This window comes from Physella acuta, unplaced genomic scaffold (assembly GCF_028476545.2).
Source record: "Physella acuta isolate Inbredline_101_S28 unplaced genomic scaffold, ASM2847654v3 ptg000291l, whole genome shotgun sequence".
NCBI classification, from domain to species: domain Eukaryota; kingdom Metazoa; phylum Mollusca; class Gastropoda; family Physidae; genus Physella; species Physella acuta.
Window position 1 is genome coordinate 442,501 of NW_026731810.1, and position 22,350 is coordinate 464,850.

At 40.9% G+C, this 22,350-nt stretch overlaps 1 protein-coding gene across 2 annotated transcripts in view; it reads left to right on the top strand.

The window, feature by feature from the left end:
* Window positions 1-3,502: 3,502 nt before the first annotated feature.
* LOC131939715 (polypeptide N-acetylgalactosaminyltransferase 5) overlaps window positions 3,503-22,350 on the top strand; it is a 33,595-nt gene continuing 14,747 nt past the window's right edge. The window contains exon 1 of one of the 2 annotated variants that reach the window (XM_059298184.1): window positions 3,503-3,627. In XM_059298184.1, coding sequence (XP_059154167.1) covers window positions 3,605-3,627 — 23 coding nt within the window. In that variant the 5' untranslated portion in view covers window positions 3,503-3,604. Of the gene's footprint in view, window positions 3,628-11,508; window positions 11,694-22,350 lie in introns of those variants that run through there. The other variant, XM_059298185.1, reaches the window with a different exon arrangement.

The window sequence follows — 22,350 nt, forward strand, 5'->3', positions numbered from 1 at the left end:
ATATATATACCGAGGGGTATATGGTGGGGGTTATGACCCCCCCTAACCCCCCCTGCCTACGCCACTGCGCGAAGACATAGGGGAAATAGGCCTTCTTTAATTATTAACGGCATTTTCGAGTGGTAATTGCCACAGTGGTTTGTAGAGGTAGAGGAAAACCACACGACAAAATTGATGTTTTTATTTATGACGATGTCCCATTTTAACCTAATCTTAAAAAAAAAACATCACCATAAAACAAAAACAAAACCCCAGACCTTTAAATAGTTTCTATAGTCAACTAACTCTATAATTAGCCTTAATGTTAAACAGTGCAGACAATTTCGAAGATACTTTTAATAAATCTAAATGGTTATAACTATGTATTATTAGCGTCTGGCATTAAGAAAAGATACACAACTCATTCAGACCCGAAGTAATTACAAGACAACTCAGAGGCAGAAACTCGGCGCATACAGCGAATGGTTTCTTGGTCATACAGTGGCGTAGCCAGGATCGTCTCAATGGGGGGGAGGGGGGGGGGGGGAGGGGGTGTTCCAATTTTAACCCGGGGACAAACTTTCGATTTGCACCCCCCCCCAAACTAACCCTAACCCTAACCCTAACCCTCAAACTTTCGATTTGCATCCCCCTCAAACTTTCGATTTGCACCCCCCCTCATACTTTTTATATATATACCGAGGGGTCTATGGGGGGGGGGGGTTATGACCCCTCCCTACCCCCCCCTGCCTACGCCACTGGTCATACAACAGAAGAAATAGAACTATTGTAGCACTTTTCGTGTCGTTGAGAAAAGTTTACTTTTATTGATGAAAATACCCGAATCTTAAACGCTAGCTTAAACTGAAACAAAAGCGAGTTCCTATCCAAAGGGCGAAATTTTGAGAGGTTTACTCTGACTTGTAGTCTAAACTTTAAACTTCCTTTACATGTTAAATACAGTCAAATGAAGGTTTTACTTGATAATATTACATGTAAAAAATAATGTTACAAAATAAATGCTGTCAAAAGATGTTTTCATTGGATAACGCAGTCACGTGGTACTAGTCCCACCAAAATGAAAGTGACCCAGCAGATACATATCCCACCAGCTGACATAGTTTGATATCATTGAGATCAACTCATTGTTGCTGACCTCTAGTACGTCCGTGGCTTCCAACACTAACCACTGTAAGTGACATGTAGCACGGTAGCTGAGAGTTCTCAATCACAAACCAACTACACAAGTTATTATAAAACAATCATCACTGTCTTCTTGAAATGATTGTAAAATTCGTCCTTACATTTGTTTTATTAATTTTTTTTTGGGTTCCAACACTACATAATGTGCTATGGTGAATTATAGGACAACGATGGGCACGTTTAATAATTCCAAAGTTTGGAGTTTAAGCATGAATTACCTGGGTCTGATAGTTAGGCTACCTCTGGGGGAAGTAAAGATGGCTGGGTATAGTGCTAACCATTTGATGTTATCGTTTGCCGTGGTCCGAGAATTCTACTTCACCTGCACATTTCAGCATCTGAGCTGAAAGGCTGCTTTGTTTAATTTTACAATCGCCCCGCACCAACTACAGCAGTAGGGAGACAACCCAAGCAGCTCGTCAAAAATCGTGAATTTAAAACCAAACAGCTTCGTTTCAATTCGCAGTGACTAAGCCAACTAAACTTTTGCACAATTTATTTTGTTGTTAACAGTGTTGGTGTCACATAAAACCAAGCAATAATGGACTGGGAAATTATTTTATCTCTATCTGTAGAATCACCTCGTGGATGACGTCACTTCCTGGCTCTTGTAATACTACTGGCCACCCACCTCTTGTAATACTACTGGACACCCACCTCTTCAAATACTACTGGCCACCCACCTCTTGTAATACTACTGGCCACCCACCTCTTCAAATACTACTGGCCACCCACCTCTTCAAATACTACTGACCACCCACCTCTTCAAATACTACTGGCCACCCACCTCTTCAAATACTACTGGCCACCCACCTCTTCAAATACTACTGGCCACCCACCTCTTCAAATACTACTGGCCACCCACCTCTTCAAATACTTCGTCATTCACAACTCTTTCATTACACAATATCACAACGCCCCCTGCCTTTCTCAAAGCATCACCTTGCCCGTAACATCTTACCGATCATCACCACTCCCCCAACACCTCCCACATTACCACCACACCTCCCACATCATCACCACACCCCAACACCTCCCACATCATCACCACACTCCAACACCCCCACCTCCCACATCATCACCACACTCCAACACCCCCAACACCTCCCACATCACCACCACACTGACATCTCCCACATCAACACCACACCCCAACACCACCAACACCTCCCACATCACCACCACACCCTAACACCCCCAACACCTCCCACATCACCACCACACTGACATCTCCCACATCATCACCACACCCCAACACCCCAACACCTCACACATCACCACCACACCCTAACACCCCCAACACCTCCCACATCACCACCACACCTCAACACTCCCAACACCTCCCACATCACCACCACACCCCAACACCCCCAACACCTCCCACATCACCACCACACCCCAACAACCCCACCACCTCCCATATCACCCCCAACACCTCCCACATCACCACCACACCCCAACACCCCAACACCCCCCACATCATCACCACACCTCAACACCCCCAACACCTCCCACATCACCACCACACCCCAACACCCCCAACACCCCCAACACCTCCCATATCACCCCAACACCTCCCACATCAACACCACACCCCAATACCCCCAACACCCCCAACACCTACCACATCACCACCACTTCCAACACCCCCAACACCTACCACATCACCCCTAACACCTCTCACATCATCACCACACCCCAACACCCCCCACATCATCACCACACCCCAACACCCCCAACACCTCCCACATCACCACCACACACCCATCACTCCGACACCTCACAAATCACCACCACACCCCAACACCCCCAACACTTCCCACATCACCACCACACCCCTAACACCCCCAACACCTCCCACATCACCACCACACCCCCAACACCTTCAACATCACCACACCCCCAACACCCCCAACACCCCCGACACCTCCCCCATCACCACCACACCCCCAACACCTCCCACATCACCACCACTCCATCAGTCTATCGTATCACGCATTGTCACTCGCATCTGCCCTCCCCTCTATTAATGCAAGCTAATTGTCGACGGCAGTTGCTTTCGATGATAGCAGTTTATAACTAATTAGTCACTCTCGGGCGACTAATTACCATCAAGTGTAGCCTGGCGCGCTTTACAACTCAATGTAACACCAGCACCAAACTCGCTGTTACGTTATACCCCCCCCCCCCCCCCACATGCACACTCTCCCACTAAGACTGGTGCAAAGAAATCAAAGATGCAACACGCCCTACGGAGAGGATCGCCAAGGTACGCCACTGCGAGAGCGAGTTCTGAATGGTCTCCCTTTGTGCCTCCAGTCTGCCGAATTACTCTCGCCTGTCTAGCAACAGGGGGATAGGCGGGAGGGGAAATAACTCCACACGTGAGAACGTATTTGTAAATGTCGGCAGTATAGGATAAATGTCGGCACTCTCATGGTTTTGGTAGGTTGAAATTTTTTGACTCTTTGCTTTTTTTGACATCTGCTCTAATAACATCTAGTTTTCATGTTAATTAATTTTATAACTGGTAAATATGTTTGCTCTGTAAACGTTATCTTTTTATGTTTATATTTTACAAGATGTTTTGCCAGACTATGATTAAATTATTACACCGATTTGACAGTTAGGCTAGAATGTATTTTCGTAAATTCAATCAAAAAAAAAAAAAAAAAGTAAATTCTATTGAACAAGTTTGATAACGAGCTTCTGTAGTCAATTCACGTAAAAGACATTATGTAAACAATCGTATTTAGTTCATTGGACCGTACATTTGAAAAAAAAAATCAACAACACGTCACTATGGTATCTTGTTTCAAGGCTACAACATCTATACATATAATTCTCTTCTTCGAGCCGCTAGAAAACAAGCTGTAAACGCGCTCCCTACCACCCCCACCCCTACATGGTCTTAGTGAGCTGTGTTCACTCTAAATGTTTACAAGCAGAGTCGGGCTTAGTGACGACTATTAGGGGCAGATAATTTAGTTTGAAACGATTTTAAACGTAAAGGGGGGGGGGGAGGGGGGGGGGGGTTATGGTCCTTAACGTGCTACTTATAGTATTTTAAAGAAATATTTTCAGTGGCAGCGTTGGTACCGTCGAATTCACAAATTATGAATTACTGAAAAGTAGAAAAAACAACTAAGTAGCGGCGTATGTTATGCCGCGGGCCGGCTCGTACATTATAATTGATGTAGTCTGTTTTTAACCTACAACTTTGAATCATTTATATCCATGCTTATCTTCTGCTTTACAACAAACCAAGAATCTTGCTTTATAAGCTTATGACGGCAACATGTTTTATATGCCTATGGCGGCAACATGTTTTATAGGCATATACAGGCAACATGTTTTATAGGCATATACAGGCAACATGTTTTATAGGCATATACAGGCAACATGTTTTATAGGCATATACAGGCAACATGTTTTATAGGCATATACAGGCAACATGTTTTATAGAGCTATGCCGTAACATGTGTAGGTTTGTCCTTTATAAAACTTTATTCCCTGACATGTAGAGCTTCATACTAACCCACTTGTAGCAACTGATTTACTGTACTAGATATGCTGTCATTCAATCTGCCATTGTTACGTAACAACATTCAGTCAAGTGTCTCACTGGGTATATTTGTAATACCGTATGCATATAAATAAACACACCAAAAACATGTGATAGCATGTTTGTAAATTGTAATACCGTAATACCGTATGTCTATAAATAAACACAAAAACATGTGATGGCATTTTTGTTATAACGTATGTCTTTAAGGACAGCTTAAACCCCTAATTGAATTTTAGTAATTAGACTTACTCTACCTAGTTTAGATAATGTGGGGTGATGATGAAATCATAAGAAAAGCTAATTTTTGCTCTCAAGTATTGTATACATTCATTTAAAATAAATTAAGTCTTGAAATTTGATGAAAAACAGACTTTGTCTTGTACAGAGTATAACACAAACTAACGAAGATATTCAAATAAAACTTAGCACCAACATTATTTATTCCCTTAAAAATATAATGAACTAAAAAAAATTAAGTTGGCATATCAAATTTTTTTTTTACATTAACAAGTGTGGGGTCCAGGAAAAAATTGTTTTAAAAAAATCTATAATAGATACAGCTATTATTTTAGTTCAATTTGTTCTTCTATCATTCAGCTAAGTGTGCGCAGAATTTAGTACAAGTATATTGAAAAGTGTCGGAGATATGATGTACACAAGAATTATTTAATTTTCAAAGCCGTTTTCTCCAAAATTAATGAAAACATTTTTTTTTATGGAATTTTACAATATTTATAAGCAAAAAGTGTGTTTTCTTGTGAGATTTTCAACACCCTACTTGATTTAAAATAAGTAAAGTAGGGTTAATTTCAAAAAGTCAAATTAAGGGGTTTAAGCTGTCCTTAATAAACACACAAAAAACATGTGATGGCATTTTTGTAATACCGTATGCCTTTAATAAATGCACCAAACATATGTGTAGAAAAAGCTGAAGGCTAATTTCTAAAGCCAGCAATTAGCTTGACATTAATTAATGCCATTATTCAGGAAGATTTAGATTTACGTTTAAATGAAGCTGTTAGAGGGGTTTATCTTCTCCAAAAGAGTAAAAAATAATACTAGTAAATAAAGGTGTAACTTCTTCTAGTATTTAATTTTATCTCAAGATAAAAACCACTTAACATAATGAACATCCTGACTAAACCTGGACATGTGGATTATCGCGAGATTAAAAGAAGCTCGTGAAAATACGAGACCCTTCTTATCTCTCATGCTATTTCTATGGCTGCCATTTCGGGCCTTTTAACTACAATTCTTAATTGATACACTTAAAATAGCTCAAGGCTGACACACACACACATATATATATATATATATATATATATATATATATATATATATATATATATATATATATATATATATATATGTGTGTGTGTGTGTGTGTGTGTGTTTGTGTTTGTGTGTCTGTGTTTATCTCCCATATTGATTACGAGAACGGAATTTAAAGCCTTGTAAACTAGGCTACATTAGCTGACTGTCACAACGTAAACCCGATATCAACATAAACGACCCAAAATTAGGGGGGAGGGGGTAGGGGGGGGGGGCTGACCATACTGACTACATCACTGGTCTCAAGCAAAAAAAGTAATAAAATATTGGTGAAAAAAACTCACACCAAACCAACCAAGTTTATAAGACCAAACAAACTAGAAAAGCTCCCCTATATGTTGAACTTCACTCGGTGGTTATGATATAGCAAGAACAGAGCCGAGGCTCAATGGGTTTTAAATTTTTATATTTTACTGACAGTTCACCCACCAAAGGTTCGGGTTTAGTGAGAACGGGTAGGACAGTCTTTTGTTTCCGGAAATTCAATAGTTTAAATTCAAACATAGACAAACATCGAGCATACATTTCACTACAGTAATTAAAAAAAAACCCCACCAACAACTTAGATCTAATTGATGACCCATAGATACCTCGACCTCGTGACCTTGACCCCACCCTCGCCCTCTCCCTCCTGCTAACATCAGGTATTTAGATAAGCCAATACGCCAGGTAATTTTTTTTTTACATCTGACATCTTGTTGATGTACTGATTTGGTTAAAAAGCTGCGTCACTTTAAAATAGAAGTACCTAATTCCTTATTCATAATTTAATTAAGTTCATAATTAACTCGACTTAAGTATTGGCGTGGTTGGGTCGGTAAAGTTTATGGTTGCTAAACTGAAAAATCCAAAGTTAAAACCTCCTGGTAGACGAGGTTCCATAGCTGGGGACCAGAGGCGTAGCGATGGGGGGGGGGGCAGTGGGGTACATATGTCCCCGGGCGCCGACCTTAGGGGGCGCCAAAATGGGTTGTAAAAACAAATTAAATTGCCATTTTAGCTGCATTTTTGCGGTTTGAGGGGGGTGCAAATCGAAAATTTGCTCCCGAGGGGGCGCCAAATTGAAAGTTTGTCCCCTGGCGCCGGGGAGGGTCGTTACGCCTCTGCCGTAGACAACAACCCATCTAGGAGAGAAAACGAAAAAATCAAACAACTGTTGCCTTGTAGTTTGTTCTTGGATGGACAAATGCGGTCCAAAATTACAATCAAGAACGAAGGAGAAGAAATTCGACTTTTAATCTGTAACTAGCGCGAAATATTTTATTTTAAATGGATGCATATTTTATATGCAGCGGTAGTTTATCAACTCGATATATTCGTGTATGGAGGGGGGGGGGGGGTTATATCGAACAATTTTATATAAAATAGCCGTTGTTTTTCGCTGCATATTTTTGCCAAATGTTTGCCTTTAGCTATAATTTGATAGATCTTTGTCGACACTGCTTGGATCAAAGATCGTCAACATTTTAAAACAGAGATGTTAATAGATAAATTATCATTTCAATTGTTAGCGGTTTTTTAATTGTTAAAACATGATTTAAAACACGCTTCGTATGTAAACTACACACCCCCACCTCCCACCGACTATTTTCCTAGTTTAAATATCTTCTATTTAAAAAACGCCGCCATTATTTATTGGAAAATCCGCCGGTAGGCAGCATCTAGTGCTAGTCTCTACTCTACACGATGTAGGAGATATGAAGCAGTACATGGATGTAAACATGCGGCCATCAATCACCCACTGGACGGCCACCAAATGCAGGTCGACATGGCGACAGCCTGGGCATGTACCACATCATCTGTCACCTCGCTGTTGCTGGGGTCTGGGCACAAGGGGAAACAATGAATTGAACGACGCGAATCTAGGCACGCAGGGAGACAACACTGTCGTAGAAACAAAGGGACGCAACTTAAAACTTCCATCATTTCTTGTACTTGATGACTCCATGTTATGGTGGTTTAAAGATGATGTGCTGTAGAATAAATCTATAAAAAATTAAAATTTGTTTACACGCTTTAAACGGAATACTCATAAATCTGTTAACTAGTATAAAAATATGGTGTTTCTAAATTTTCCGTGGAGGCGGACACTGGGAAAATATATATTTTCTAAATTTCTATTTCGTCAGGGGGTATGGGGTCGGCGTGGTCGAGTCGGTAAAGCTCATGGTTGATAAATCGAAAAGTCTCGAGTTCGAAACCTCGGGCAGATGAGGCTCGTTAGCTGGGGACAGCCACTCTTCTATGAGAGACAACTCCAAAATCAAACAACTGCTGCCTTGTAGTTTGTTCTTGGTTGGACAAAGGCTATGGAAGCAAATCCAAAAAGAAAAACAGGCTGAAATCGGAGTCAATGGCCTCAATGGCGCATAACCAGTTGACACGTATCCTTAATTGGGTTGGAGGGGGATCCCTTCCAACACTAAAAATTAAGAACGAAGAAGAAGAAGAAGTCAGGGGGCGGCGGCGGTAGATGTTTCGGGACCAGAAGGGGGGGACCATGCCCCCCCGCCACCCTAACAAGGAGATGTCTGAAAGAAACACTGCTCATTCCACCCCCATCTCCCTTCCCCCACACCCACTAGCAATAATCAAACACTATAGACTGTGACAATCCATCAATATCCTCCTATACACCCTCTCGCTATTCCGACCCACACCACCCTAGGGCTACCCGTGCAGTTATGTTTATTGTTGTATACAACCCTAGGTTTACAAGTAAAATGTAGAAATATATTTAAATTTTTTTTATGAAGATGCAAAACGATAAAAGAATCACGCACATTTAAACCATTTCTTATAAACCTGCGACATTCGTTCGTGCTTGTTTATACTTACTCACTCATCGAGATGTCTATATTTAGCTCTGCTTTGTACCATGACCTAGATACACTTGAATTGACCTCTGACGTCATCACTCCGACCAACCTCTGTAAACATTGCCAGATTTTTTAAGCCCTACCTGCTTACAAAGCAGCGACATTTTGGTTCGACAAATTTGAAAGCAGCGACTTCCTGTAGTCACCCATCACCCCCCCCCCCCCCCACCCCACCCCACCCATTTTACCCGTTCGTTAATTTCCAGCCAATCCCTAACGGTTTCCTCATTGCTTTAAAAAATGCGAACACGAATTGAACCTGTAATTAAAATACAAATGTACCCGTCAAGTGTACACACACACACACCAATTGCACTTGTTACTTGTGTACACATCCACACAGCACTGATCACACACAGCTTTGTCGCACTCGAGCAGTTAAAAATCAGTTTACACAACAAATTCAGTTTCGATTTTTAAAACCCAAGTTTATTGACCTATAGGTTAATCGGATTCAGGCGGAGGTCAAGACTGACTTTTATTCGTTTTCGTATTATTGAAAAGTTTTGATACTCTAGCGAGCTATACCTAGGTGATTTAAAAAATGGTTTTGTTAATTTAAACCGTTAAACGATCATAGAGTCAGTGGCACCAAAAAGGGTGTGTGTGTGTGTGTGGCGGAGGGAGTGGGAGGTGAGGGCATAGACGAATGCTATGGGGAGCCATTGAGATAAAAAAACACTATTTACTTAGGACATCTGCTTTGCTCAGTTAAAAGGTTATTAAAATAAGACGCAGTGTAAGCACACGGTGACAACCTCATTGATAGAGATGGGGTGACACGATGCTGGTTACAGTTATAACTCAGGGCGTCACCCCATACATTATATGTATATATGTATATATGTATATATGTATATATGTATATATGTATATATGTATATGTATATATATATATATATATATATATATATATATATATATATATATATATATATATATATATATATATATATATATGGATAGCTAATAGGATATCTTAGGGTTAGGGTATATGTAATCTGTTAGATTTGGGGTTAGGATTTGGGTTAAGGTTGAGGTTAGTTATAGGTTTTTATCAGAGCTCTTAGGTAGGAGTCTCGAGGGGGGGGGGATGGGTAATTAATTACCAAGGGGGTAATATGTGTGTTGGGGGATGGAGAAATGTCCGGGGGGGGGGGGGGGTAATTGACTGGTTGGGTATGTCCTTGACCCATATCCATAGATTACCGCACCAGGAGTGTAGTAGTAGTCTACGAGATGCTCCGGTTACTCAGTATCAACTATGTAAGTCAACCACTACTAGCTACAATTACAGCTGGATGTAGGAATCTAAGGCGTGGGCGGGGTGGGATGGGGGGTGGAAAGAGAAGGAGTGGGGCGGAAGACTTATTATCTAATCTATTAGCCAACTATTAAATGTCTAGACACCGTAGTAGCAGCGCTCTAAAAATATTTAAACACCAGCCATCCCAGTAAAAAAACAACAACTCGCTTTGTCTCTAATTTCCATAGCTCGAGCGTCCTGCCTACTTGCTGACTTAATGAGCACGCCCTGAGGGGGCGGCTAGACAAACGACTGCACTTATTCACTTACAAAAACCCGATGTATTAAAAATATGCTGTATTCATTATGTAAGCATCGATCTGTAAGATATTGAAAAATACACAGTGAAAGGCGTTTTAACCAGCGAAGTTGGTCCGTGATTGTTCTCTACTGTTCTAGAAGTGAAATCCAATAAAATGGTGGGGCATTAATTTATAAGCTGTTCAGGGGCTTTAATATTTTCAGGTTGTCCACCCATACTACTTTTGTAGAATGTCCAGTGATATTAATTTTTAGGCAGTCCAGTGATATTAATTTTTAGGCAGTCCCGTAAACTAATTTTTAGCTATCAATTGATATTAATTTTTTAGCTGTCCAGTGATGTCAATTTTTAGGTAGTCCAGCAAAGTTAATTTTTAGCTGTCCAGTGATATTAATTTTTAGGTTGTCCATAGCCACACATTTCTAGACTTTCCAGGGGCTTCAACTTTAAAAAAAGTCCCATAACAAGGGCAGTGGTAGTAACAAAACAATGAACGCTGCTGTATTCCAAATACATAAATCTATATAATACACTAGACCTATCGACAAAACTCATGTGTTGTCTACTATTACCTGATCACCCTACCAAGGCCGCTAACTTGTATCACATTTCATGGGTTTGACCAGATGTTCCTGTTCAATTTTTTAAAAGCTCAACCTTTCTCTACCTGTACGTGATGTCATTCCGGCTCACTCCCCTCCCCCCTCTCCCCGTTTGTTAAGAATGACGTTGAACTTCTTAACACACAGCAGTCACAATGTCGCGAGCCTCAGAACCGGCTCTTCTCGTTCTCGCCCTCTCGCGTGAGGCAGCGAGAAAACATTTTTTGACCGGGATAGTTGAAATGTTGTTGCGTGTTCGCGAAATTTTATTCACAGTTGTCTCTTCACATATTTTTTTCCCAACAGTTGTGTCTTAAAATTAGAGCAGCCTCGTGTGTGATATTCCTCCCCCTTTCCCCCCTTTCCCTCGGTGGTTTATTAAAAAAAGACCCCACAATGAAAAGAAGGGGGCTCCGCCTATGGTGCGGAAATTAAAAAAAGGGGACATAACTGCTACCTTGTGCCTGCGGATAAGACAATCAGTGTCTGATTTCGTTGCTATGTTGGTAGGATAACTTTCTCACCTAATGACGGTCCGATGAATGAGTTTACATGGAATTATGTAAGTTTTTATTTACATCATTTCTAATATCTTTTATTTTGTGATCTATTTAAGATTTGTTTTCATACATAGTCATTTACTTTACCCACACTACGCTTTCGACGCAATCGTGCTTTTTTGGGTTAATATTAATTGAAATATGCAAACTGCTTCATAACACAGACGTTGGATTCAATTAGAGGCGAAAATTAAAATACTGTGGTTTTATACATTATTTTAAAGTTAAGACATTATGAATAATGTATAAACTATTGAATGATTAACCTTACTTTACCAGTTAAAAGCTATACTTGTCTTTAAATTCTTATGCTTGATCATGTTTGTTTGTTTATATTTTAAAAATATTTTTAAAAAAATTATCTTACAAGTATGTAGCAGTGTTAAAGAAATCCTTTTCTTATTAACTAGAGTTCTCGCCCATGGAACCTAATTCCTTCCCCTTAATACTAAATTATAACACTATTTTCTAGACATATTATCTGACCCAAGAATGATTGTGGGTTGGCAGTTGGCAGTCTAGACTTTATTGGCCAGTTTTATATTGTTAAGCCGCATAGACTACTATTTTTGATGTTTCTTTTGTATTGACATTTGACTTAAAATCGATATTTAGTAGCTGAAATAAAACTTAAGATGTTCGCGTATGTTTTCGTGGACGTGCTAGCGCACGATATAGACAGGGGCGTAGCTAGGTAGCTATTGGCGGAGAGGACGGCGCCCCCTGGGGCTAACTTTTTTTATAAATATATTATAAATTTCACTGAAGATGAGGGTTTATCAAACTGTCAGTGCATCCTATTGACACTTTACGCTTCAGGTGGAAGTATACCAATGACAAGTTACGGTTATCACGTGACTGTGATGTCAACTATCAGCTAGAAATTTATCCCAAAAAACTCGTGCCAGCGTGTACATGTGTGTTTACATCATGTTGCTATAGAAACCCAACCACGTGTGTCTACTCTACTTAACTCAGCGGAGATTTTCTTATAAGTTCTTATAAGTTCTTAAATACACTCACCACTGACGGGGTGGTGGTGGAGGGGGGGGGGTATCTTTAGCAGACAGCTACTTCCGGGTGTAACGGTTGCCATGGACGCCAATAAACACACAATCTTTAAACTGGAACCTATAAAGCACAGTGGAAGGTGAAGCACGTGATCTCTGACCACGATTAACTGACTCGTCTGGTTCTATCTTAACGCCCTGAGCTCTAATGGCTTTACACTTACACATGGCGGTGGGCTTGTGGTTATCTCGTCATTGTAGGGCACATTTATTTTAGGTTCACCCGTGAATACATGCATATATATATATATATATATATATATATATATATATATATATATATATATATATATATATATATATATATATATATATATATATATATATATATATATATATATATATAGTCTAGACTCACACGCATACAACACACTTTCAGAAACACCCACACATACATAGATAAACACACACACACACACACACAGTCTCTCTCAATCTCTCTCTCTCACACGCAAATATACCCGTTCTCACACACGTTTTCACACACAGACTTTCAATAACACACATACAATTTTACTCTCTTTTCTCTCACAAGCACACAAACACACGCTTTCACAAACACTCACACACACTTATTTACACATAAATACATATAAACACATAAATACGCAGAGGCGTCACGCGGCGGGGTCGGTAGTAGGGGGAGGGGGTTGCGGATCGCACCGGGTGACACAATTTAGGGAGTGACACCATGGCAAAAAATTGCAAAAGACATAAAAGAAATATGCTTTTTGCCAGTTCAATTAATGATTAATTAGAGTTAATCCACCTGCATTAATAACCGACTATTTACTGTGTATACTTAAAACTACTACCCAGGGAGGTACCGCACCGGCTGACACGCGACCCAGCGACGCCACTGTATATTTGCATTTTTACAGACTATATATAAATATAAATATATTTTACATGCAAAAGCATATTATATATGACCTATATATATATATATATATATATATATATATATATATATATATATATATATATATATATATATATATATATATATATATATATATACATATATATATATATGTATATAATGATGTGTTAAATTAAAAAAACTTGAGAACACAAGTTGTCCTGCCGTACGCCCTTAAGGCCTTTGTCCCTTGTTAAGTGACAAAACGTGTCCTAATTATTAATGGCTGGCTGGCTGCTTTCTTGTGTAATTAATGTCCTGTTTTAATGAACAGAGTAAAATGCATAAAGAAAGATTTAGTTGGGATTGTGTGAAAATTAACGTGTGTAGACAGAGGATTAAAAGTATGAGGACATAATATGTGTACAGAGGATTAAACTTATGTGAACAAAATATATGTGTACAAAATATGTGTACAAAGGGCTAAGTGAACAAAATATGTGTACGGATGTACAAAGGTTAGGTGTGAACGGTAAAATGTTTAGCTATAGATGTATAGAATAAGACGTACAAAGCTTTAACACCTTGAGTATATCTTGATGACCGCGCCTGGCGCCGACCCTATGTGGGCGCCAACTGAGGGGGGGGGGAGCGGTGCTTGTTTCACCAACTTGAATAACTATATGTATGAATGGGAGTAGAGGGGGGGGGGTCACACAACATTGATAGTTCGTCCATGGCGCCGGAATGGGTCGCTACGCCTCTGACAATACTTGCATGTAGTTTTATTAGTTGGCTGCGTGTGTGTTTGGGGAGGGAGGATAAAGGTCTGTGGAGTGTCATCTGGCCAGTGTTTCTACAACTTTTTTCTCTTGAAATTTTCGGGGGGGGGGGGGGGGCGGTAGATATTCTTCGGGGGGGGGGGGGGGGGCGGACACTGTTAAAAGTATATATTTTCTATATAAATTTCATTTCGTTCGGGGGGGGGGGGGGGCGGAAGAAACTCTGCATCTGGCGCCATCACTTTACACGGTACGCGCCCTCATAGGACTGACGCCACTGACATTGGTGTTGCACGTGATGCTAGCTATACGACACGCTACAACAAAATCTACCTGTTTAAAAAAAATTCTTTATTATTTACCTTGAGGTATAATTTTTAAAATTTCAAAAAGATAAATACAGGAATTCACCTGCTTGTTAGTACACATAGCAGTTCGAGTTCTCTATAAAGATAAATCAGTTCCCTGCTCTGATAAAACCACAAACCAATGACAAGGCTAAAAAGTCAAACGTCACTAATTTAATCATTACATAAATCAACACTCGGTACGGTTAAGCACATCGGACGTTAGAATTTCCCTGCCACTAATCCCACAGGTAAAGTTTTATTGCGACTTTTCCCACTGGCGGAGCCATCTAAATTTACTTATGCTCGGCCCCCTGGCGAGAAAGGACAAACCTAGGGCGTCAACTCTGTCTGGATGAAATAGACCTGCCCCTTGTTAGATACCTGATATGTGGTCATGAATGAACAGCACTGAGATTTACCCCATTTTCCATAATCTCCCTTACTCAATGACGGAAAGGGTGCTGATAAAACTAGCTAAATTAAAGATGTATTGTCTATTTAGGTGAAACAGCTTGTTCCAATGAGGGGCAATAACTGGCCCCCAGTGAGGGGCAACAACTAGCCCAAAGCTAGGGGAAACAACTAGCCCAAAGTTAGGGGAAACAACTAGCCCAAGGGCTAACAACTGGCCCCAGTAAAGGGCAACAACTTGCTCCCAATAAGGGGCAATAACTGACCCCCAGTGAGGGGCTTGACGAATGAACGTAGATATGAAAAGATAACACGTCTTAGACAAGGAACAATTAAGTCTGTTGTCATTCATGTGTGAGCTAGATTAGACTTCCGCTCACCCCTCTAAGCCAAATACGTCATTGATTTAACTCAAGGAAAGGACCTGTGAATGATGTTAATATCATTAGATTTTTTATCCGACGTTTTTAAACATATTAAATTGAGGTCAATGAAATACTTTGTCCACTCTAAAAATATGTTATCCAAATACGAAAATAGAAAAAGTTAACGTACGGTTAAAAAACAACATAAATACAAATGAATAGCCTCTTACAATCTAGTAATAATTGCAGATTATTGAGTTTATTTAGCAGTTGTACATATTATTTTTTAAAATAAAAGACTTAAAATTGTACAGTATTACTTAATCACATACTAAAGTAGATTTATTTTTAAAAAAAAGTCCACAAGGGGAGAAAACTCCCAACATTTAACCGATGAGAGTCATCGACCCTGTTATCCTACATAAACGTATTGATTGTGAGATTTGCGACAAACATTTTTCAAGATAGTCGACCACATCCCATTGTGTGGGAAGGTTTGATCCGATTAGTGTGGGGGTGTTTGATGTTACGCTAAGATTTAAAAGGTTTATAGTATTCAACAAGCGACAGCAGCTTGAGGCTTCAATATTCAAGCTTTAGATTGTATCTTTTACCAAGCCGCTTAGACATAAACATCACATCACCTATCAACTAAAACAGCACATAGCCTATAGACATTATCTCTAGAATTCAAAACCACACCTCGTATAAACTAAAACAGGGGTCTCCAAACTTTTCAGCCCGAGGGCCGCTTTAACTATCAAAAACAAGTTCGGGGGCCAGAAAGCTCTTCGGGGTGTTTTAAATTTACTGGGCAAAGTTCCTCAGCCAAACATTTTTTCCGTGGACATAAAGACCTTCGCGGGCCGGATGAGAGGACCTCGAGGGCCGCATCCGGCCCGCGGGCCGTAGTTTGGAGACCCCTGAACTAAAACATCACGTAACGTATACACTATAATATAGACTTAAACATCATATCACCTCAGTAGCGTAGCGAGGGGGGGAAGGGGGGGGGGCGCCAAAATGGGTTGGAAAAATAAATTGAAAGGTTAAGGGGGTGCAAATCGAAAGTTTGAGGGGGGTGGGTGCATATCGAAATCTTGAGGGGGGTGCAAATCGAAAGTTTGACGGGGGGGGGGGGGGGGGGTGCAAATCGAAATCTTGATGGGGGGAGGGTGCAAATCGAAAATCACGTAACGTATACACTATAATATAGACTTAAACATCATATCACCTCAGTAGCGTAGCGAGGAGGGAAGGGGGGCATAATTCCCCGGGCGCCGACCTTAAGGGGCGCCAAAATGGGTTGGAAAAATAAATTGAAAGGTTGAGAGGGGTGCAAATCGAAAGTTTGAGGGGGGTGGGTGCAAATCGAAATCTTGATGGGAGGGTGCAAATCGTAAGTTTGAGGGGGGGAGGGGTGCAAATCGAAATCTTGAGGGGGGGGGGGTGCAAATCGAAAAGTTTGTCCCTGGGCGCCAAGGGTCGCTACGCCTCTGTATCACCTTTCAACTAAAACACCCCATAACCTATTGGTATTATCTCTAGAATTCAATACCACACCACGTATAAACTAAAACATCACATAACCTATAGACCATAATATAGACTATAATACCACATCACCTATCAATTAAAATACTACATAACCTATAGGCATTATCTATAGACTTAAATACCACAACACCTATCAACTAAAACACCACATGAACAACACCAACTTTAAACTAAACAATCACAACAACAACATCATCAACTAAACCTCCAATATTGCTTAGCGACTGAAACACATCACTAAACCACGTTGGCTAAACCACTTCCGTCACATGAGAATAATTCCTATATTTTACCAGGTCCATAATGGGGACTAAGCAACAAAGTAATACAACATCACTACAACAACATCACCAGAATAATGACTACATCACTACCGCAACATAACCAAAATGGTGACTATTACTACAGCAACATCACCAGAACATAGACTACATCACTACAACATCAACATCACCAGAACATAGACTACATCACTACAACATCAACATCACCAGAACATAGACTACATCACTACTACATCAACATCACCAGAACATAGACTACATCACTACAACATCAACATCACCAGAACATAGACTACACCACTACAACATCAACATCAGAACAGTGACTACATCACTACAACAACATCATCAGAACATTTTCTACGTTACTGCAGCAACATCACCAGAACAGTGACTACATCACAACCTCAACAGTATCAGAACAATTACAAAATCACTTCAGCTACCATATTTTTGCCGTGTTGAAATCATTACTATGTCTTTCTACAGTAACGTTTCTTTTGTCCCCCCCTCCCCCCCCCCCCACACACACCGCAATATTATTCAATTTTCCTAAAAAAACTTATAACAACTTTGTGGTAAGAAAAAGTGGGGTTCTAGGCTGGTAATGTGTATATTTACACCGACTTAATCCACGTTTTTAATTTATCGTATTCATACAGCTACTTTAAAGTATGGTTTTCACAAAAAAAAAAGTATTTTTCTTTAAAAGTGTATAAAGTATTAATAAGTTACAAATTGTATGAAGATTGCTAGAGTGTCTCGAGATTTTTGTGGATAAACTTATTTTTAGCAACACCTCAGGGCGTGGTCAAAAAGTGCAGTCTCTGTCTACACATATAGGTCAACACACTTGTGATCTAATGAGACGTAAGGGGAGAGAAATAATAATTGATAATGTATACGAGAGTTGTCGCGCGTGAAGTCAGAGGTCGCGAGGTCACCCAGTGTAGTGGTGGGATCCGATTCGTAAAAAATCTGTCTTGTCTTGTGTTTGAATATTACAATTGCTTACAAAGTAAACGATCAAAAGATTAAAATATACTTTTGAACACTCAAAAAAATTAAATTTAGCGAGCACCATCTCAACTCGTACAGTTACCATAACATAAACAATAGTTTCAACCCCAAGACTAGTCATAACTTATGCTTACCTTAACGGTCGTCACAATTTAAAACCTGATTTTAACCCCGAACCCCAGATAATTATACACCGTCACGTAAAAGAAAAACAAATTTTCCTACCCTAAGATGACGTCATATTGTTCTCACGCCCCTAAAAATCATATTTCTAACAACAAAACAAACATTTTAAAACCAGTATTTAAAAAAATATGCAAACTAAATGCTTCATCATAGTGCCTTATTCCCCCCTCCCCGCCCCATAAAAATAAACACACGTCTTTACAAAGTCCGACCCCCTCCCTTTCACACCAAGGGTGTGACGTTCAGAGTTTCTTCCAGGTATCTCTTCGGGGGGGGGGGGGGGGGGGCTTGCCCCCCCCCCCCCCCCCCCCCCGAAAAAATTCTACCGCCCCCCCCCGAACGAAATGAAATTTATATAATTTATATAGAAAATATATACTTTTAACAGTGTCCGCCGCCCCCCCCCCCCGAAGAAAGTCTACCGCCCGCCCCCGAAAATTTCAAGTGCCCCCCCCCCCCCCCCGGAGAAAAAAGTCTGGAAGAAACACTGGTGACGTTTTGGACAACCGATCATCAAAAAACCTTAAACCTGACCCTAACTTAGATGCCCTCACCTCGCTCAACATTACAGCAGTAGAATCTAATATCTTATACCACGTGTTGCTAACAACATTTGCGATTGAATCGAGACAAAGATTGAACTTTAAATCTCTCTAATAAAACATGTGTTACATGTGTATTTTAATGAAATATTCTACACATTATTATTAGTCTGACACTGGTTCATGTGTTTACTAATCCATCCGTAGAGCTGAAGTAATTTAACGTAAAAAAAGCTGTGAACGTTATTAAAAAAATAACACTATTCCCTAATCAAATCGATTATTTCATTGTTTGCCTTTACTTAATAACTTGCTACTAATGCTAGCAAATCTATCCTTTTGTGGGAAGAAATTCATTACCGGAATAATTGTAGTGTGCATATTCGGGTTGTATGGTCTGATTTACTCAAAATTTTGTTGGGTGAACGTTACCTTCTTACATGTTGTCTATTTAATGCTTCTCTATTTGCGAGGGCGTTATCATTTACCACATCCCACCTAGCTCGTACTCCGAGCGTCACTCCATCAATCTTACCCCCCCCCCATTCACAGCCGACCTAACTCTAATGTGTCCATCTGATATGTCCACCCAACTCTGATGTGTCCATATGATTTTTCCATCCAACCCTGATGTGTCCACCCAACTGTGTCCTCCCAACTCTAATGTGTCCACCCACCTAACTGATGTGTCCACCTAATGCGTCCACCCACCTAACTGATGTGTCCACCTAATGCGTCCACCCACCTAACTGATGTGCCCATCCACCTAACTGATGTGTCCACCCACCTAACTGATGTGTCCATCCACCTAACTGATGTGTCCACCCACCTAACTGATGTGTCCACCTAATGGGTCCACCTAATGTGTCCACCTAATGTGTCCACCCACCTAACTGATGTGTCCACCTAATGTGTCCACCTAATGTGTCCACCCACCTAACTGATGTGTCCGCCTAATGTGTCCACCCACCTAACTGATGTGTTCACCCACCTAACTGATGTGTCCACCTAATGTGTCCACCCACCTAACTGATGTGTCCACCCACCTAACTGATGTGTCCACCTAATGTATCCACCCACCTAACTGATGTGCCCATCCACCTAACTGATGTGTCCACCTAATGTGTCCACCCACCTAACTGATGTGTCCACCCACCTAACTGATGTGTCCACCTAATGTGCCCACCCACCTAACTGATGTGTCCACCCACCTAACTGATGTGTCCACCTAATGTGTCCACCCACCTAACTGATGTGTTCACCCACCTAACTGATGTGTCCACCTAATGTATCCACCCACCTAACTGATGTGTCCACCTAATGTGTCCACCCACCTAACTGATGTGTCCACCTAATGTGTCCACCCACCTAACTGATGTTTCCACCCACCTAACTGATGTGTCCACCCACCTAACTGATGTGTCCATCCACCTAACTGATGTGTCCACCTAATGTGTCCACCTAATGTGTCCACCCACCTAACTGATGTTTCCACCCACCTAACTGATGTGTCCACCCACCTAACTGATGTGTCCACCCACCTAACTGACGTGTCCACCCACCTAACTGATGTGTCCACCTAATGTGTCCACCTAATGTGTCCACCCACCTAACTGATGTTTCCACCCACCTAACTGATGTTTCCACCCACCTAACTGATGTTTCCACCCACCTAACTGATGTGTCCACCTAATGTGTCCACCTAATGTGTCCACCTAATGTGTCCACCCACCTAACTGATGTTTCCACCCACCTAACTGATGTTTCCACCCACCTAACTGATGTGTCCACCTAATGTGTCCACCTAATGTGTCCACCCACCTAACTGATGTGTCCACCTAATGTGTCCACCTAATGTGTCCACCTAATGTGTCCACCCACCTAACTGATGTTTCCACCCACCTAACTGATGTTTCCACCCACCTAACTGATGTGTCCACCCACCTAACTTACGTGTCCACCCACCTAACTGATGTGTCCACCTAATGTGTCCACCTAATGTGTCCACCTAATGTGTCCACCCACCTAACTGATGTTTCCACCCACCTAACTGATGTTTCCACCCACCTAACTGATGTGTCCACCTAATGTGTCCACCTAATGTGTCCACCCACCTAACTGATGTGTCCACCTAACTGTATCACCACCAACTCTGATGTAGCAAATAATACAATCCAAACATCGCCTCATGTCAAAAACGCCACATAAGGTCCACCAATAATAACACTAATACACCGTGTCACATGATTTAAACACGACCTTCCTCCCCCAAACCACACCATCCCCCCCATCTGTCACACTTCTGTAAACAACTGTGATCACCTTTGACGTCACCGAACACATGTTTACCCCACCATTTCATCCCGTATCCATGGCAACACGTCTCAGCGAGCAAATCATGCACGTAGTGACGTACTCTCTATCCCATCCGTCTCCTATGTTCGCCATTCTAATTAACATAAACGGACATCGTCATTTGTCACGTGGCTATTTCGGTCACGTGTTCATGTTGACAGGAATTAGACGACATGGAGAAATTCCCATCTTTATACAGTTAAAAAAATTATTTATAATGAATGTTTTTTTTTAGTGTTTTCCTTAATTTACATTAATTTACACGTTAACGGGGATTTGAAAAAAAAACTAAGGTGATAAGGAAAATGTTTATTTATCTGATATGTTACGCGCGGCGTCAAAACGGCCAATGACAAAACGGCCCCGTCAAAATGGTTCATGAAAAATGTTTTCACTCAGAGGTTATAGTGGTAGTGGAGGTATGAACTGTATGTGGTTGGTAGGTTGGACAAAATGGTTATGTTTATTCCAGTAGTTGTCCTACGATTCGTTTGTCTGGAGCCAATATGTCGGGAGTCATTTTTTTCGCGAGCCAATGTGCCGTGAGCCAATATATCGTGAGCCGGAAAAAATCGGGAGTCCATTTGTCGAAAGCCCATATGTCGGATTCAATATGTCGTGAGCCCTTATGTCGTGACCCTATTTGTCGAGAGCCTATATATCGGGAGTCCTGTTGTTGGGTCCTATATGTCGCAAGTCAATACGACGAAAGGCCATTTGACAGGAGCCAATATATCACACCCTTTTGACGGGGTCGTTTTGTCGTGGGCCGTTTTGACGGTGTACCGATGTTATGTTGTCTATGGGAGCGGATGACTGATAGGGACAATTTAAAAAGTGTTTCATTGCATTTAAATGAACACCTGTGCATTGTA